Here is an 18,692-nt window from a genome sequence, read left to right on the forward strand (position 1 = left end):
TTGACAGTGCTAGTTTTGGCCTTTTGTTTGGACTTTGTGCAGAACTTCAGAGCAATGTGGAAAGGCTTGGCCATGCAGAGAGCTCTGGCAGATCAGAAGTAGCAGTAAGGAAGACACAGTAATCAGGCTTTTAGATGACATTCCTGGCCAGCACAGGAACTCAGTGTGCAGACAGGAGCTGGGAACTATCCCTCCATGCCTGAGGAGGGCAGAGCAGGAGGACAGGCATTCAGCAGTTGGTGCTGAGAATTAAGTTAAATGCTGATGCTCCATTCAGGAAAAACAGAAAGCACAGTGGAGCGGAAAAGACCTTGTTCTTAACTGAGGAAAGAGTTTTCATTGAATGAAGTGTTGGAAAGGTACAACCAGGGCCAGCAATGGAGATTCCTTTTTCTGGATGCACAGCTTTTGCCAGTGACTGTGGAAAGGACTCTGAGGTACTTCAAGATCCTAGGACAACAAGAAGCAACAATGCTGTACGGGTGTGATGGGTATGTGATTGAAGCGTAAGTGCAATGTGAACCCAGGGTATTCAGAGCACGTAGGGAAGGCGGAAGGTAAGTAGGTTATTGTGACAAATGAATTCAATTTGAGCTGCAAGCAGCCACTATCAACCTGTGCCACTCTCACACCTGTGACAGGAATTGCTTAAAGTGACCCAGCCCTTCCCACACTTCACTTCTTATGATGTCTTTGCCTAAAGCCACATTGCAGGCTCTTGGCAGAGGGTGCCAGTGTCCCTGTGACCAGCCTGACCAGCCTGAATGCCCTTGCAGTGTTGGTGGAGCCTCAGCTCCCAGCAGCCCCATGGACACCATCCCAGCAGCAGTTAGCAGGGCCATACATGGGCAGTAATGGCAGGGCTGGCAGAGGGGCTGCTCCAGTACTGGGTCACTGCAGCACTGAGTTCTTGGTCCCCAATTTTTTGCTGGTAAGTCTAAAGGACACATTTTTTACTGACAGAAATGTGTGTTTTATACAGGTGTGTGACCTGTTCTGCTCTGTGTAAGGCTGATTTAGCACTCCCGACTTTCCTCCAGCTGGAAGCGCAAAACTCCTTTGCTGTTTTCTCACCTAACCTTCCCAATGAATGAGTTTAGTCCTGTTTTTACACAGGAAGAAGGATCTGAAAGGACCCCTCATTCAGCTCTAGGAGAGTCGGTGTTTGGTGCTGTCCCATGCCAGCTGTGTGATGTTTGTCTGCATACCCAGCTGTCACTGCTGGGCTTTCAGCAAAAAAACTGACATCTTCTCCTATACCCAGAAGATAAGATCATTGGGTACAATAATCCACACTGATTTCCACATTTGAGAAGCGGCAGAAATTCAGTCAGGCAGGGCTGACTCCTGGCGTGGCTCAGCCAGCACTGCTCCTGCTCCAGTCTCACGTGGCCTAGACACAGTTTTTGCCAGAAGCAGGACACAAGTAGGCAAACAAAACCTTTAATTCACTTTCCTGCATCGTTTCCCTCCAGACATAATCTTGCTTTAATTAAATCACCTTACTCTAATGAGTGAAAATGCGAGCTGCAGATCATATTCCGCACTGAATTCTTCTGTAGCCTGTTTTGTTAAACTTCCTCTCTTTGCTGCTCAAGGTCTTTATGCTGCATGCCTTGTACCGAATGCTCCAAAGACTAATTGAAAACATGATGGAAGACACAGGAGAGCACAAGTAAAGAGCTGGTCTATATTTGTAGCTTCAAATGTCAGTTCATTACCAAAATCAGAAATCAGCTGATGCAGAAAACTCGTTATCACTTCGTTTAGAGTGCTTATTTCTCAAGAGACAAAAAAGAATTGCCTTCTGTGACTTGTCCAATGCAAATATGCCACATTTTACCATACGCACTGGGATTTGAGATGAAGAGGGTTTTCTTTAGGGTGCGGTATGTTTAATACTTTATTTGATTTGTTTATCTGTGTTTGTTTAAAATCTAAAGCAGCTAGAACTCATACTGCTGTTAGTTTTCAGCACTCTTATCATTATTTGCCTAGTTTTTATATGCTTTGGTCATTTGTTTGGTTAAGGCAAAATGAAATGCTCAGGGGGGACCATGAGCTCAGGCCCATGAGCTCAGTTGTGCCTTTCCAGCGATTGCTGCGCTGTGTCTGGTTTGCTGTTTTGGGGCTTGGATCCCTGTCAGCAAACACATGGTGCACTCAGCTGCTACTGGGGGTGATACCAAAATGATTTCTGTACTGATACCAAATTGGTGCTGTTAGGAGCAGTGAGACAGTCATTGGGGCATTGTGCAAGGCGGGTCTGCCAAGCCTTAGTGGGGCAAGGTAGGATGTGTTAGTAAGCAGTGCTCACACTGATGGTGTGTCATCTGTGGGAATACTTCTATACTGCTAGAAAACATCTTGAATTTGGGGAAACTTGGGAGAAGAAATAAGCAGTGTGTAGTAGAGTAAAACAAAGATGTAATTGCAAGAGAAAACTGCCAAAATTTGTTAATCTCAGTGGGTGGAACATTACTCCCAGTGGGCCAGACCTGGCCTTTGTACATCACTGCACTGCAAACCCTGCAGGGACTCGCATGCAACCCAGCACAGCACTGTGTGATGTACAGGGCAGCTGGGAGCACGGCCTCACATCCCCAGGGTGCCAGGGCTGCAGCTGCCGTGCTCTGGTTTCTGGTTTGAGAGGCAGCCCAGCACTCGCTGCCCACTCACGTACTGACAAACTCATTTCAGAAGTAGTTCGATGCAACTTCTCTAATTTTGCAAAGCCTGCCTGCTCCTATTTCCCTTCTATTTCCCGAGGCTCTTTTCCAAAGCTATCCGCGGAGTTGTTTGCCAGCCCCACCACGCTCTCCATTGACACTCCCCGGCACACCCTTGCGGGTAGGAGGGTGGAAGCGGCCGCGGGAGAACCCGGGCCCCGCGGAGGGAGGCAGGCAGGGAGGCAGGCAGCCCTATCCAGCAGGTAGGCGCGGCGCCTTTAAATCGTCCGCCATGACGCGGGCGGCGGTTGGTGGGGGCCGTGTGTGGCGGCGGCGTCACGCGGGCCGGGAGCCAGGCGGGGCCGCTGCCCGCTGCCACACGGAGCCGCCTCCGAGCGCCCCGCTGCCGGCGGGGGGCTGGCGGCCGGGGCTCCGCCGCGCCGGAGCAGCGCGTAGCCATGCTTCGGTATAGTTCCCCTAGGTAGGTCCGTCTGTCTTGCTTCCCCCTCTCCCTTCCCCTCCCGCACGAAAAATAATGACAATGTGGTGCCACGCTGCCTGCCGGAGATGCTCGTAAGATGGTGCACGCGTGTCACGCGGCGCCCGCCGGGAGCCCCCAGGTGCGGGCGGGGTCGCGGCGGCTCCGTCCCGGCCCGGAGCCGGCGGCTGTCAGCGCGCCCACACCTGGGCTGCGCCGAGTGCTCCGGGCTCCGCGTGGAAGGAGCATCCTTACTGCCAGTTTGGTGCTGCTATCTGGTGCTGGTAATCGGCTCGTAAAAGGTCCTTCCTTTCCTTTTATTTTTGTTAGCAGCGCCGTTAATTGCTATCGTTTGTTTTTTGCAAAGTTTTAACTGAAGAGCGCGATTTCCCCGTTCTGTACTTCCCCGAGCTCTCAGATGTACCGCCGGCGTCCATTAACCTACAGCGGGAACATCCCGAGCCTGTGGGTAGTTACGGTGCTCCCCGACATAGAAATGCCTTTGAGAGCAGAAGGAGGAGGCTGGGCTGCTTTCTGTGCCTTCCTTGGGGCGGTGGGAGCAACCAGCGGGCTGGCTTTCCTTTCCTCCCGCGTCCTTTGTACGGTCCTTCCCCCTTCTGAGCTCAGTGTGCATGGAGGCAGCAGCGCAAAGCACAGGAAGGATGGGCTGGTGGAGAAGGTGCACAATTAGGCCTCAGGAGTTTTGGACTCGTTCAGTGACTCGCCTTGCCAGCGGGTTTGTGACTGGGGTAGAAATCGCATTTCTCATCGGTGTTTCAGATCCCCATTTGTAAAACAAGGGCGTAGATTTTTAAGCCTCACTAGCAGTAGGGTTGTGCTTCTGCTCGGGGTGACTGAAGGCACTGAGAGCACGCTTGGTATCCTATAACTGGTTATAGGCATATTGCAGGCTGGTCTTTCTTTGCGTACTCAAGATTGTATTAGTTTAAAAAAGGATCGTATGTGATGCTTCCTGACTGAAAATCAAGGAAGATGCAATTTCCTGTGTTCAAAGCACAGGCAAACTTTTCCTAATTCATTAGTTATTACCTGCTTTGCCAAGGTTCTGAGGGAAGTGGTCTTCCACAGCACTTTGCTCTCAGATGGAAACAGTTGCATTTCTATGGAATACTTGTTTCTGTTGTGTTTGGTTGTTCTTTTCATACTACTAGTAACTAAACGCAGCTTTTTTCCTGTTGGTAGCTGCTGAGGAAACCTCTCTTCTCCATGCTAACTGTTGACATGGAAAACAAGGAAAATGGTTCTCTGGACGTCAAAAAGTAAGTGATTCCTTAAAGTTTGTTTTATGCAAATAGCATGTGAATTTTGATTGTATTTGTCCATTGACTTAATATGGATGGCAAGGGTGGGGATCTCCATCTTTGCTTATTTCTACTAATCTGTGTTCTCTATTAGTTTTATTGCATTTCTACTTTGAAATAAAAGAATCTAGGGCACTGAAGTGATTTAAAGTGGTATGCAGGAGGATAGTACAGCAATGGAGAAGTGTGGAAGCTAGTAAGTTGGTAGTATTCCTGTTTCCATTGTTTTCTTATCTCAGCTGGAGACCAAAGCGAGTGGTAGCACAGCAACCAACACTCTGCCCATGTTCACCTGTTTGCTGTTGTGGGGAAAGCTCCTCTCACCATCCGCATTGATGATGAGGTGAAATTCCTGAGGAAGGACTTGCAAAAGTCAAAGCAGCAAATGGTGCCTGAGGTGTCTGTGCTTTCTAGAACCAATGCCTGATGGGGAGAAGTGTCCCATGTATGTGTCTCCTCTCATTCTTTTTATCTCCCTGCTGACTGTCCAGCCATTATAAGCTGAGAAGCAGCATGTGTCCCTTCAAAGCAGATATTTTATGCTATTTGCTGGAGAAGCCCTAAACAGATTCCTTCCTCAGACCTATGGTGGTAATAAGGGAAAGAAAGACATGATGTACGGTGCTCTGCAGGTTTCTTCAGTGTGGTGGGCTGCAGGCTAAGGGATAGGAACTGTTCTAGATGCATTTCTTTATCTTTGAAGGTCATCAGTTCTTCAGTTGGGATCGCCAGTCCTAATCTAACTTACTGTCTGAAAAGTGAAGCTTTGTGTGGGAAAAACAGCTAAGTTCTGTTAGGCCTATAAATACTCTGTTGATAAGTAACGCTAAGAAAGGAACTAGAGAGAGCTTGTCACCTGTCCTGCCAGACTGCAGCACTTCTATGAAGCTGCACCTCATTCTTGTCTTTCACATCCCTTTGCCAGGAGTTGTCCTTGAAAATGTGATGATGCTTAGGTTCCCCAGCACCAAGTAATGTAAACAACAACAATAATAATAATAATAGTAATGGTCTCTTCAGGATACTGTTGAAATGCATGATTATGATACAGCATCAAAAGATCTACTGGTAGCCAATAAAATTTGTATTTTTCCCCATTAACTCAAGAGTCTGGCTATACCACACCAATGTAAAAAGTGTCTCCCTGTTAAGTGACTAAGCATAGATTATGCCTCTCAGAAGCCACCTTCAGTTACCTGTTTTTCTTCTGCACCTGAGACTCCATGGCAGAGGTGAGAAGGGAAGCAGTGAGAACAAGGACAGCTTTAATCTTTTTCCGCCAAGGCTTAGGTGATAAAGACTCAACTACTAATTGCAATGGTGGCTTTTTAAATCTGGTTGTGATTATAATTAAACAGAGCATAAGCTGTGGTTTCTAAAGAAAAATATATAGTATGTATGTGTGCCTATCTACTAAGGAAGTATTTGGTACTTCCTTGAAGAGGTTATAAATAGCTTGGATAAAATCTGTTTCTTCGCAGTTATATTTTTCCCAGGCCTTACTGCTTCGGCCACATGATGGCAATAAAGGTACAGGGACAGTGGCAACCAGAAGACAAGTCAAATCTTTGTTCATTGTTAGCACACCTAGTATCTGATTATAAAGCCTAACATACTAGTTCTCTTAAGTTTTTAGGGCATCCAGAATGTCTGGCATAAACTGGTGTATGGCTAAACAGTGGCTCTTATATATTCCCTTTTCTTGTCTAAGGAATAGAGCCATGTGCAACAGCAAGGCAAGGAGAAGGCTGTCTAGAAGCCAAATGAGCATCTGTGTGGGTAGGTGATTTAAAATCCAGCCAGCCCCTGACAGTACGCCACATGCCTGTGAGTTTTCTGCAGCTATAACTGTGGAAATGGACTCTGCTTGAAGTCCAACATGATGCTATTCCAAGTAGGAATTTGCCATTGTTCCTGGGGTTAGGAATGACTAAGGTGGAGCCCTTGAAGATGTTGCAGTTGGGCCTAGGATGGGACTAGACCAAGCACTACGTTCCCTGGCAGTAAAAGAAGAGCTGTATGAAGAACCAATGCTCTTGGGCTGAAATACATTGTGGGGGGGTTCATAGTCAACTTGAAATGAAAATGCTTTGGGAAGTAAGTAAAATACAGTTAAGTATTTTGACAGATTGAGTCTTTCATTTACTGCTTAGGAATAATTAAATTGTTCTTTTGGCTTTTTTTTTTAATATTGAGTTTTTGGGGGTTTAGTTTATTTTTAATTTTTAGTTAAAGATGTGTCATTGCGAGTATCTGTGTTGGGGGGAAATCCAGATATAATTCTTCAAATCTTGGTTCTACAAATATACAGAGGTTTTGCATGGTGCTTTTCACAGCATTTTACTTCTTAAGCCTCAGAATGGGTACAACACCAAAAAAAAAATCAAAAAACTTCAGGTGCAGCTCTGATAAAGTTGGATCGTCTTATTTAAAGTTTTGCTGAGTGTTGCCTTTCTCTGCAATCCCAATCGTAAAGTTGTTACTTCATGAGCAAGAGCAAGAACCTCTGGCCTTTGCTCTTTGCACTGAAATATGTATATACTCTGTGATAATTTCAAGAAACTGCTTTTAAAAGGTCAACTATAAATGCAGTGTGATATTGAGGCTGCAACATGATTCTTTAGAGCCAGAATTTTGTTGTCATATTGACAAGTGTGTTTCAAGGATTAAGAGAGAAGTAAAAATCATGCTCACCTTGTTCATGTGGTCATAGAAATAGAAATGGTGATCTAAAGCACCTTGTGTGATTCTACTTTCATCTCTTCATGGCTGGTTTTAAAAAAATAATTGTCCCTTGAGTTTGCTGAAAGACATACAAGTCTAGAAGGAACAGAGGTGGTGAACACTGGAAAATGAAAATCTAAAGGACAGAACAAGAACTTTGTCAGAGGAGTATAATCTAAGTTTACTTTCCATCTGGTACTCTATCTGTATGGTTTTGTAATTTCTTCATTAACATTATGGTTAAGCATGCAGGACAGTGAAAAACATCTGACCCGTAAGCATGGGATGTCTAGCTGGAGAAGCATCTTGTCCAAATTTATTTTCTACTGAATGACATCTTGTTCTTCATCCTACTACATTACTGTAGGGCAGGCAATCAAGCTCATCACATGTTTCACCAAGAGTTTGCAGATACACAAAGGTTATCTGAGATAATATGATGGCAAGCTGAGGATAAGAAATGGAGGGTTAGAGTAGCAACATGAATGATTGGTTGGTCTTGCTTCTGTGGAATGTAATTGCTTAAGGTCAATCATAGAAAGAATCTGTTCTGATTGTGTTAAACAGATATTTTCTTACATTCTTAGTTGTTCAGAAAGTCTCAGGATTTCTCCAAAGGTAAGTCAAAAAGAAATTTTGGAGGACTCTCTATATTGAGCAATTAATGCAATCAGTGGTGCCTCTATTTTCTTGTTTTATGAGCTAAAGATAATTTACAGTACTGTAACCCATGTTACAACATAGCACAATCTCATCTTGGAGAAGAGTAATCTGCATACTGCAATTCTATGTAAATGCTTGATAGCTGAAATCAAACTACAGAAGTAGCCTCTGTTCTGCAAAGGCAGTGCACTCATGGGCAAAGCTCCTGACTGCCTTTGGCTGATGTGAATATCCATATTCTTCTTTTCTGAAGGGAGGAGTATGTCACTTGTCCCTGGTATCAGGTCTTTGAAATGGAACAGAAAAGCAGTGATTCTTCTCTATTGGAGTGGTGGCAGGTGTGTTGAGGGGTACTATTCCTGGAGGAACAGAGAAGGGAACATACATGGGTTGTCTACAAAGAAGCAGCAGGGACTCTACAGACAAGTAGTGATTATTTGTTTGGGTTTGTGTGTTGCAGTTCAGTAGAAAATGGGAGACCTCCAGATCCTGCTGACTGGGCTGTTATAGATGTTGTGAATTATTTCAGGACAGCTGGATTTGAAGAACAAGCCAGTGCTTTTCAAGAACAGGTAAGTTTGCTAGGAAACACTTTGATTGCCGCCACCTTCTCCCATTGCACGTTTTTGCCATGGGCCCAGTGATACCTTGTTAAATGGAAAAATCCCACATTAGGTGATTGGGTATAAAAACCTGTGGGAGTTGAAGATTGTCATGTTACAGGATCCACATAATGGGATGAAGTATGTTTGAAATGTCATCTGAAAGGTGAGGAATCTAAACAAGTTTTCTCACTTGGACTGGTTTAAAATGTGGATGGTAATTTCCTTCTTCCTAAGTATACTGTGCAAATACTCTCATCCAAAGGTTCCTAACACAGTAATTACTTTTGAGGTATAGAATGAAAAGGACTGCTGTGTTCCACAGAACTTGACAATATATGTGAACAGGGAAAGAGTAAGTTGGCAATTAAAGGGAGTAATCTTCTCAGGCACAGGAGCAGCATGTTTGTAGGACTTCCAATCTGATGAAGAGACTGAGGCTTGCAGAAGGGTGGTTGTAAGTATCAGGAAGACCTGGAGAGTTTAGATCCTTAAACTGAACAAAAGCTATGAGTTGGAGAATTTTCCATCTGCCTTTATATGTCAAGGAAAGGCTATTGGAGAAAAATCAGTTAAAGGGACAGCCATGGACTGCTCTCCACAGAAAAACAAGTGTGGGAGCATGAATCAAGTTTCAGAAATCATTTTTACAACTTTAGCTTTTGTGGTATTGACCCCAGAGTTAGCTTCAGTATATGGTGTTAGTCTCAGTATAATAAGTGCCTACATTATAAGCACACTTTCTGATGCTAATGAATGGCTTCTTTTGGCAGTTTTGCAAAGAGCATAGCTGTTGTATAGCTCCTTGGTAACTCACCTATCAGCACACTGTTAAAGTGCGTTAGTGAGGAAAGATAGGGGTGTTTGCTTACTTGGCTTGTGGTTCACTTGTTCCATAGGGACGGATCATAAAACTGCAGATTATCAATTCAGCACATTCTGTAATATATCTGTAGGTTTGTGTGCAAGTATCAGGAAATTAATTGTCATGATAGTTTAGATGGGGCTTTGGGCAACTTGGTCTAGTGGAAGGTAACTGTGCCCACAGCTGGAACTCTAGGTGATCTTGTAAGATCTCTTCCAACCCAAACCCTTCTGTGTTTTATTCCATGAACAGTTTTGTTTAGTTATTAAAATGGATGGCTTGACTTTCCAAGGCCTGAGCCAGAGTAAGATATGGCCAACTTTGCTGGAGAACAGTACATCTAAACTGAAATAGAGTTACTGTTGATCGGAATAATCTTGCTGACCTTCTGCACCTGGGCTATGAAGTCCCATCTGATTGGAACTGATGAGTATAAAGAAGTATCTAAATTTAGCTCTTTGTTCTGGGAGGTGAAAAGCCTGGTGCTGGCTAATTTTCTGGCAGAAGGCAGAGAGGTTTTTGCTGCAGCTGCTAATAATTTTTGAGAATTTGAAGACGGGTAAACAAACAAAAAAAGACTAAGTTTATCAACTCCTTAATACCAGCAATTATGTCTCCTCAACAACCCTGGAAACATGACATAAGAAAAACACAAGCCAAGTAATTGCAGCCTCTGGGTTTTTTCCTTATTCTGACAGATACCTCTGACTTTCATCACATGCCTTAACCTCTCTAAATACCAGCTGGCTTGTCAATAGTACTGCAGTAATTACTACTGATCTTGCAACAGCAAAGTGAGGCTAGCTCAGGAGTTCTGGCAACGCAATTTGCAACAGCCTGGTGGAAAATAGCATGTAGAACTGACAAGTACAAGTTTTGTTAGTATTCTGCAGTGAGGGCAAGTGGCTTCAGGAGGAAAGATGCAGTAAGCTTATTTTTAGCAACATATTGCCAAGGCTCTGCTAGGTTAGATGGGCAGTAAGCTGCCATAGGCAGAAATATGGTTTTGGTTCTGCTACTAACTTCACTTTGTGCTAAAGCTTTGGAGAGAAGCTGACGGGAGCCACCAAGATATAGCCAGGAGATGTGAGATGGACATTTGAGGTGGAAATCATTGCCACTCCCTTCCACTTCTATTTCCTTAGCAGCATAGAGAGCAGCGAGTGCTCTCCAGGCAAGAACTGACCCTTCCCTTCTGCTTCAGGAGCAATTCTATCTCTATCCTCTTAACAGCAGTGTTGTTTTGTTTCCTCTGCGCTGTTTAGAAGACACTAATTTTAACTCTGTATACTTATGGTATTTGTTATCAGGATCTCACAGGCTCTCCAGGTATGGCAGTCACAAGGTGTGCAGCTGAAACTGTGGCCATCTCTGGTTTTAAATGCCATTTGTTCTGCAGCTTGTCTGGGTCTCAGAATCTGAAATTTGTTTGATCTGCTACTGCCATGGATATATACTGGAAGGGGAACGAGGCTGTAAGTGGTGAAGGGAAGTATCCCAATTCACCTACAACACTGAGAAATTGTTTTCCACTGAACTGTTTTAGAAGGGTTAGCACAACGATTTTCTTGCAAGACATCCATAGTTCAAAATGTAATCTCAAGAAATATTAATATGTTCAGCTTCTACGTAACAGTAAGTCCACACTTCTAATGAATCTAAATCTGGACTCACATGACGCAAGTGACTCAAAGGATTTTGTAAGATGTGATTTTTTTCTTATACTTTTAAAGGAAAATGAAAAGACATTTTAAGGACTACAGAATGTTTTTAGTAACTGTATTGTAAGTGCTGGTAGGGCATGATGAGTATATGATGGTTATACATTATTCTTTCTTGGAGTTTCATTGATGTCAGCAAGCTGTAAGAGCTCTCTGAAAAGATTCAACTGGAAGATGTTGCCCAATATCCAAAACAATAACATCAAGCACATTTTTCCAGGCAAGCCAAGAAGTTGGGCACAGAGGATCACTGAAGAGAGTGGCAGACCAGATGTGAGTGAGAGTGTGAACGTCTTCAAAGAACTGTTATCTGCAAGTACATGGCTGATATTTCTCTAGGAGCCTTGGGAGCACAGGGGGCTTTGGCTTGCTCGAAGATGGATTCCTTGTGATGTGTCCTGAGATGTGGTAGTGCAATGCTTGACCCTTCACTACTGCCACGCAACTTCTTACCATTAGTACTGTGTTATGCAGCTCAGCCTAAGGAATCCAATGATAGTTTGCTGGTCCTTGCTGCAGTGCCTTACCAGAAGGGAAACAGGTTTGATATTAGCTGGTATCTGCTGCCATCTTCTAGCAGATCCACGGCATGGAGGAGCATGTGAGCATTCTGGCTGGTATACTTTCTTGTCAGCTGTGATGTAGAACACTGCAGTTCTCAGTCACTTGGAGAAAGAGCAGACTTGATTCTTGACTGGTCGTGTGGGGATTTGCTGAAGACGATAAATTGACTATTGCAGCTGAGGAACTACTGTTAGCTCTAGATGTGCAGAGGGATGCCTCTCTAGATGGCACTAAAAGGGCATGACAAAAGCTGGCATTGAAGTTGAATAATAAGCTGAAGCTGAAAAATAACCTGAAAATAGTGGAGTAGCAGAGAAGAACTTCACAGAAGTCTCCAAAGTCTTACCTGATGCCAAAAAGTGAAATGACAATGGCAAATCTATGGAAGCAGTTTTAAGGGGAAAGAAAACAAAAAGAGGTGGAAGTAAACCATAAAATAGACATAGAGATGTAACACACTGGAATTTTAATACATATTTACTCATTCCTACCCAGGTATGCTTAGAGGATCAGTCTTCTATTCAATTAAATCCTTAGATGGTCTACTTCCCAGCATTTCTTAAATCCACGGGGAATCCTGTGGAAGAAGAAGGAAAAGGAAATAAACTATCTCTACCTATTCATGGAGTTTCTCCTGTTCCAGGTACTGGATTTGCTTCATCTGGATCCCTCCAAGCTGGAGGTTGTTCTTACTCCATAACGTCATTGAACGGCAGTGGAAAAGGCAGCTTCAGATCAGTCGTATCAATGAGCAAAATACTCAGTGGTGTCAGAATTTCCACAAAAAGAATTGTGACAAATGGAAACAAGAAAATATCAACTGTTTTTTAACTATTAACATTCTCAACAGAAATTGGAAGGAGGTACCTGTTATACTTGGGTAAAAAGTTATTGGAAATGTGATTCTTTTTCAGAAATACTGTTACACTGTGCTCTTCTGGAGGGATTAGCAGTTATATTTCTTGGTAAGGTTTTAAAGAAATTCCACTTTCAGCGGATATTTGGTTATAGTATGCTTTTTCCATCAATCTTGTATTTTTAATCACATAATGGGAGAGATCAGTTCGGACAAGTTACTATAGAACTCTAATGTTCCTTCTTTGTCATTTTTGCATGTTAAATTGTAACAAAAAGTATGATCAGTAACATCTCCAAAACAATATTTAATATTTGTAAGAAAGATACTGCAGTGGAACTGTTTTGTGTGTGGTATTTATCTATGGTATTTATAAAAACACAAAATCGTGGTAATACAGAGTAATGGACGACAATAATATATGCAGGCATTTGAACTTGTTGGCTATTGATGCCAAATTAAAATTTATTTTTTAATTAAAAGTAGAAAAGAATGCAGCAAAGTGAAGCCAGTGCAAGAGAACAACCTATGTTAAAGACTTTGGGCTGTGATGACTTGTGAGACACCAGTCGATGCACTGCTCTGTAGATGTAGCTTGTTTCTTGGGTAGCGCAGTGATAGAACTGTGATGGTGCAAATAAAAGAATGGTCATGTGTCTGAAACTGAGGTGGGAGTTGTGAGATGGGGATTCTTTCTGCTTTTTGATGCATGGAGAATCATTTACAGTTAATTTTGCAAACATGTGACAAGGTTATCAGATGGGGGAGGAAAAAAAAAGCCTGCAGGATTTCTAATCTAAATAGGTCAGAAAGCAAAGATTTGAGGAGACAAAATAAATAAATAAATAAATAAAAAAGGCATAAAGAAAGAGGAAAAAAAAAAAGAGAGAGAAAAGAATGAAAACCCTATGATTTAAAAGTGGAATGTAGCCATTGTGGAGATTCAGCCTGGGAAGTTGCTGCCTTCTCCACTGTAGTTGAAGGAATTTCCTTTGGAGTGCTGAGCTCTGCAGCTGGATCCTTGTAAAAGTTCTGATTGCAGGAGACTCCTTTTCTCTGCTGGATGTGTGGGAAGTCAGCCATTTAAAGCAGTCACCTGAAGTTATTAGCAGGTGCTGACTAGTCCAATCTTGTACACTGCTGTTAAAGGTAATTTTGAAACACATTTCACTACCTTCTCCCTAAGTGTGTCCTTTGCTTAATGGCTGTTAGTTAGGCAAGCTGTACGTGTGCCTATTAATTTCAAACAGATGTACAAGGAGGGAATTTTGAAATGAGACTGATTTGGGTTTTCTGCTTGACTAAATAGTATTTATGCATTAGTCAGCACAGTTGAGCACTTCAAAAACCAAACAGCAGATGTTAGCAGCTAAAAAAATTATTTCATAAAAATAAAAGGCTGTTTCTTTTCTCACTGATCCTCTGTAGTAGTCTTCCATTTGTTGCATGATTGTTCTCAGCTATTAGATTTGTACGTTTTCTTTATCAATTCTTTAATTCTTCTTATAGGAAATTGATGGCAAATCATTACTGTTGATGACAAGAAATGATGTACTGACTGGACTTTCATTAAAACTGGGGCCTGCGCTGAAAATCTATGAATATCACGTAAAACCTCTACAGACACAACATCTAAAGAACAACTCTTTATAGCGAATTGTCTAATTGGGGTCATGTTGTGCCTCAAGCAGTAAATAAGCAATTTGGTTTCATGTGATGGAACTTTGTAAAGAGAGAATATATTAAGAATTTAAACCAAATTTAGATATTTATCCTATTGGATAGAGTTGGCAATATAATGTATACTGAGTCTGAATTGAGAGAGGTGGTGTGTATTTTTCACATAGTGCATAATGATTTTCTCTTTTAGGGTTTGTCAGTGAGCATGTTGAAATAGCTACATCACTGTATCCAGAACAAAAGGGAGGTATGTCATTCTCATTTTTGAGCCAGCGTGTTCTTAATATCATTATTTAAATACCAAAAAATCAAACAAACAGAAGAAAAATAAAGTTTGTGCATCTTTGGGAGAGATAAACCGTTGGAAGTATCTTCTGGTGTACAATAAAGACCTACTAAAACTATTACTACTTGTAATTCTGGGATGGGACTGACATTTGCCAACTCACCCTTTTTTGCAGAGGGTCCTATTTTGACCTTATTAAGGTTTATTTGTGGTATGCCGCAATGTTTAAAGCTGTACATAAAACTAACATAACCCCTTCGATAGCAGAAGGTGTCGCTGACAGGTGAAACTGGGTTGTGTATTTTTTGCTGTCCTCTAAATTTTCAGCTTGTTTTCACCTGTTTTTAACGGTAGCTCTATGTAAAGTATGGTTGGTTTTTAAAGTTTGTGTTGCTTTGCAAACAAAAGAAATAGATCGTTCTTTTTTAATTTATGATAACTTGTTTTCTAACATTATGCAGAAATTTGTTAAACAAACCTGCACATTTTTAATATTGTCTGTCATTGGTGTTGTAATGGTTTATTTTTTTTAATGCTTTACTTAACAGTTTGAATACTTGTTTTAAAAACTAAAAGAAGCTGTCTTGTCACCATACATCTCTGTTAAAAGAGAGAGTCTTGTTCACTCTGTTTGTACCAGTTCCCTCCTTGATAGGTTGCTTGCTATAACCCAATAAAGCATTGCTTATGTTTGAACTCAGTTTACTTTATAGATCTTTTTACTTTCTGTTTCTTTATTATGTTATATTGGATTTCCTGATTTATTATTTTTTTTCCCTACTTCTCCATTAAAACAGTACCAAAACCTTCTGCATATTCTTTGCTCCTGTGATTACCTTTAACACCACCTACCAAGATATTTAAAGACTTTATTTTTGCTTTTTCTTATCCAGTGTTACATACTGCTGAAGGAGAGAATTTGAAGCATTGGTTACATTCAACAGTAACATCTGCACTTCTCTTACCCTTTTCTAGAGCTGTCAGTGATTCAGAGGTGCTGTGCTGGCACTGCTACAGCAGAGTGAATTATCCCTCAGTGCCTGGGAGATAACATACAGGTACTGCTTAGCACTGTCCAGACTTGTCATCTTCTCTGGCCCAGAGAGCTTTGTGATGACCTCTAAAATGGGATGTGGAGTTGCATAAGTGAGACTTAGCAGATGAGCTAGGAAGCAGGAAATAAGTGGGAGTGTGTGCTAAAACTGAACATGGTTTGGGAGGCAGCTGTGATGGGATTGGAAGGGAGTAGGGGTGTGGTGATTTCAGCCAAATGGGGACAACATTCTGTGACAGCAAAGAGAAGCTCCTGTAATCTCCTGCCTTAGGTAGTTGTCCTGCCTTCACTTTGATTTGGCCAAGTGCAAGGTAGCTGTGGATGCTACAGTGGTAGGAGAACTGCTTATATTTCTAGTATTGCCATCTGGAAGGGGATAAAGCCACATATGTATCTGCTCTATAGGTAAAACTCATGGCATGTGCTATGACAAACTATACAGCAGCGTGCTTTCTTGTATAGCTTCTAACCTTTACTCTGTAAAACGTTTATTTAGATATGTGATAGGATTCTGGGGTGTATTAACCATTTCTCTTCCTTTCCCTCAGAGAACTGTGCTCTCTTTGGGTATCTGTTAGCAGGTTTGTAGGTCACAGTCTGAATTCTTCTTACAACTTTATTGTTTATAATTTGGTAGCAGCCAGGGATACCTACTGGGAATAGGGATCTTCTGGAAGGCTTCAATCAAATAGAGAGAATCATCTCTGCCCTGGGGAATTTTCAGGTACAGACTATCAGGCCAGTCAGAGGCTGCAGCTGAAAAATTACATGTAAAATTTCTCTAATTATTTTAATACAGAATTAGATCTACTTATGGGAAGGATTATGTGAAGCAGCTGCCTGTAGCTGTCTGGAGATTCCTACCTACCCTGAATTTGTAGAATTGTTGGAGTGGAATACACCATGCTATGTTACCAAAGGATGAACTGAATATTCTCTTTTCCTCCATTTGAATGTTTTGGTTTGGTTTGGGGTTTTTTTGGTAGATCTGTGGATGATATCAAATTAAAAGATGTTAATTCCATCAGGAAGTAAAAATTTTTGCTGTACAGCTGTGAGGACTCATTTGGTGATTACTGAGTACTGTGCTTTCTTTTAATGTGTTTTAATGACTGCTGTGGTTTAACCCAGCAAGTGGCTAAGCACCACACACTCATTTGCTCACTCCTCTCTTCCCAATGGGATGGAAGAGAATTGAAAAAAACAAAAACAAACAAACAAAAAACCAGCAACAACGAAGAAGAACTTGTGGATTGAGATAAAGCTATTCACTAAGATAGAGAAAAGGAAAAGGAGAATAAATATGACATATATATGGTGATTACTGAGTACTGTGCTTTCTTTTAACGTGTTTTAGTGAGCAAGTGAATTAGATTAAAAACCATCCAGATTGTATTCTTCCCTTGGTCAATACTGTGAACTGGTTCATACAAGTAGAGATCTTACAGAAAGCTCAGTGCAAGCATGGAAGGGAGTTTGGAGTATGTTATTCTGAACTATAATCATTTCTTTTCCTGATCTTTATTGTGGTTTCCTACTGCTCTCTGCACTTTCTAATGCTTCCCACAGAGGTTGTGGAGTCTCCTTCTCTGGAGATATTCAGAACCCTCCTGACACTTGCCTCTACAGTCTGTGCTAGGAACCAGGGCGTTGTGCTAGATGATTTCCAGAGACCCTTTCCAATCCCTGCGATTCTTTGATTTTCTTTGTGTAGGTGACTCTTGATTTTGTCCATTACATATTCGTTGCTGTTTCTGTAAGAGAAAGGTAAAATATTTTTTAAAAAGACTGTATAGTCTGAAAGAGGAAGTAAAAGCCAGATTATTTTTAGCTACCATTTGTCTTCCAGAAAACACAGCTGTGGTTGAGATGGGAAAGCAACTGATGGGCAGTACTGGATACCATGTCAGAACTATGGTTCTAATAGTGGCAAAGCTATGCAGGAGTCCTGGTTAAAAGCCAGCTTTGTGTTTTGAGTGCCCAGTGTCTGATTGCTCAGCTGATACTGGGTTGAGAGTGACAGTAGTCTCAGTGCTGCAGGTCTCCCTGCTATCACACTGAATGGGTAATTTAGAGACTCCTCCATCTCCTGGAGGCAGCATGAAGGAGCAAAGCAACGGTCAAATCCCCTGCCCTGCTGCCAGTCAGCACAGGAACAGGGAGATGTACTGCAGCCAAGATCCTCCTATTTGCTGACCATCATGGAGACCAAATCTAAAGAAGGTAGAAATGGTTTTAAGTTGAAAGGGGAAATGGTTGTAAGTTGAGGGATGGAAGATTTAGGTTGGGTGTCAGGGGGAAGTTCTTTACTATGAGTGGTGAGGTGCTGGAACAGGCTGCCCATAGAGGCTGTGGGTGCTCCATTCCTAGAAGTGTTCAAGGCCAGATTGGATGGGGCCCTGGGCAGCCCGGTCTGGTATTAAATGGGGAGGTTGGTGGCCCTGCATGTGGCAGGGGGGTTGGAGGTTCCTTCCAACCTTGGCGATTCTGTGAAGATAAAAAGGAATTTGGTCAGGGATTGAGCCCAAATAATGTGGCTAAGTCCCATTTTCAGGAATTATTTATCGCACTGTGATCTGATTCTAGTTGTCATATAGAAGATTTGGGCTGCTTCCTATTGTCTAAATGCTTACATTGGAAGGAATATGTTCACATGCATGACTCAGGTTTTGCAATGCTGGATGGGGCTACGCTGAGATGTCTGTAAGGTCTGCTGAGTGTCCGTGTGTGTGGAGGTCTATAGAAGCCACATTACAAGAGTGTATGTGTGCTTTTAGCTACAGAATGATTTAAATCAACAACAAGTTGCTTCTTTGCATCCTTGTTCTGCCATGGAGTTTAATCCATTAGTACTTTGTAAGCTCACAGATGAAGCACTAATAGTAATGACAAACAACCTTCCACTTAGTGCAAGTCATTTCTCACCAGGTAGAAAGAAAGTTGGTAGTGAAGAGCAGAATAAATGATCTGCTTTGCTTAAAAAGGGCTAATGATTGAGATGTGCAATATGAGCCTTTTTTCCTTTTGTTTTTATCAATTGGTAGTGAACTGTCATTTGAAGCAATGCTGATCACTTTTTGAGGTAAAATTGTCTGAATTAAAATATCATTCCATACGATGTTTATATGTATATGCAAGTAAGAAATTGTTTTATTTCTTATTTCACAAAGAGTCAAGTACTGACTTGTTTGGTTTTTGATATTGCTCT

The 18,692-nt window shown here is 42.0% G+C and overlaps 1 protein-coding gene across 10 annotated transcripts; it reads left to right on the forward strand.

Moving 5' to 3' along the window:
- Nucleotides 1-1,866: 1,866 nt before the first annotated feature.
- On the forward strand, nucleotides 1,867-16,948 carry SAMD13 (sterile alpha motif domain containing 13). 10 transcript variants are annotated; one of them, XR_008202220.1, is made up of 7 exons: nucleotides 3,427-3,449; nucleotides 4,351-4,427; nucleotides 8,317-8,428; nucleotides 13,974-14,391; nucleotides 15,406-15,488; nucleotides 16,122-16,208; nucleotides 16,284-16,938. XR_008202220.1 is itself a non-coding variant. In XM_052666005.1 (4 exons), exons 2-4 carry the CDS (start codon nucleotides 4,375-4,377, stop codon nucleotides 14,115-14,117), a joined length of 309 nt encoding a protein of 102 aa, XP_052521965.1. In that variant the 5' UTR covers nucleotides 1,867-1,889; nucleotides 4,351-4,374; the 3' UTR covers nucleotides 14,118-15,126. The 10 variants fall into 10 exon arrangements, 2 of the variants coding, with proteins under 2 accessions (XP_052521965.1, XP_052521964.1); XR_008202218.1 differs by having other exon boundaries at nucleotides 15,406-16,208; nucleotides 16,284-16,948; XR_008202219.1 differs by having other exon boundaries at nucleotides 16,125-16,939.
- The last annotated feature ends 1,744 nt before the right edge of the window (nucleotides 16,949-18,692 follow it).

This window comes from Tympanuchus pallidicinctus, unplaced genomic scaffold (assembly GCF_026119805.1).
Source record: "Tympanuchus pallidicinctus isolate F22 unplaced genomic scaffold, pur_lepc_1.0 scaffold7, whole genome shotgun sequence".
Lineage (NCBI taxonomy): Eukaryota > Metazoa > Chordata > Aves > Galliformes > Phasianidae > Tympanuchus > Tympanuchus pallidicinctus.

Bases quoted from the DNA above. Each gene is read 5' to 3' on its own strand.
- SAMD13 (XM_052666005.1), top strand. From the start codon at position 4,375: ATGCTAACTGTTGACATGGAAAACAAGGAAAATGGTTCTCTGGACGTC. The intron at 4,428-8,316 runs GTAAGTGATTCC...TGTGTGTTGCAG, and splicing joins GGTTCTCTGGACGTCAAAAA to TTCAGTAGAAAATGGGAGAC. The intron at 8,429-13,973 runs GTAAGTTTGCTA...TTCTTCTTATAG, and splicing joins CCAGTGCTTTTCAAGAACAG to GAAATTGATGGCAAATCATT.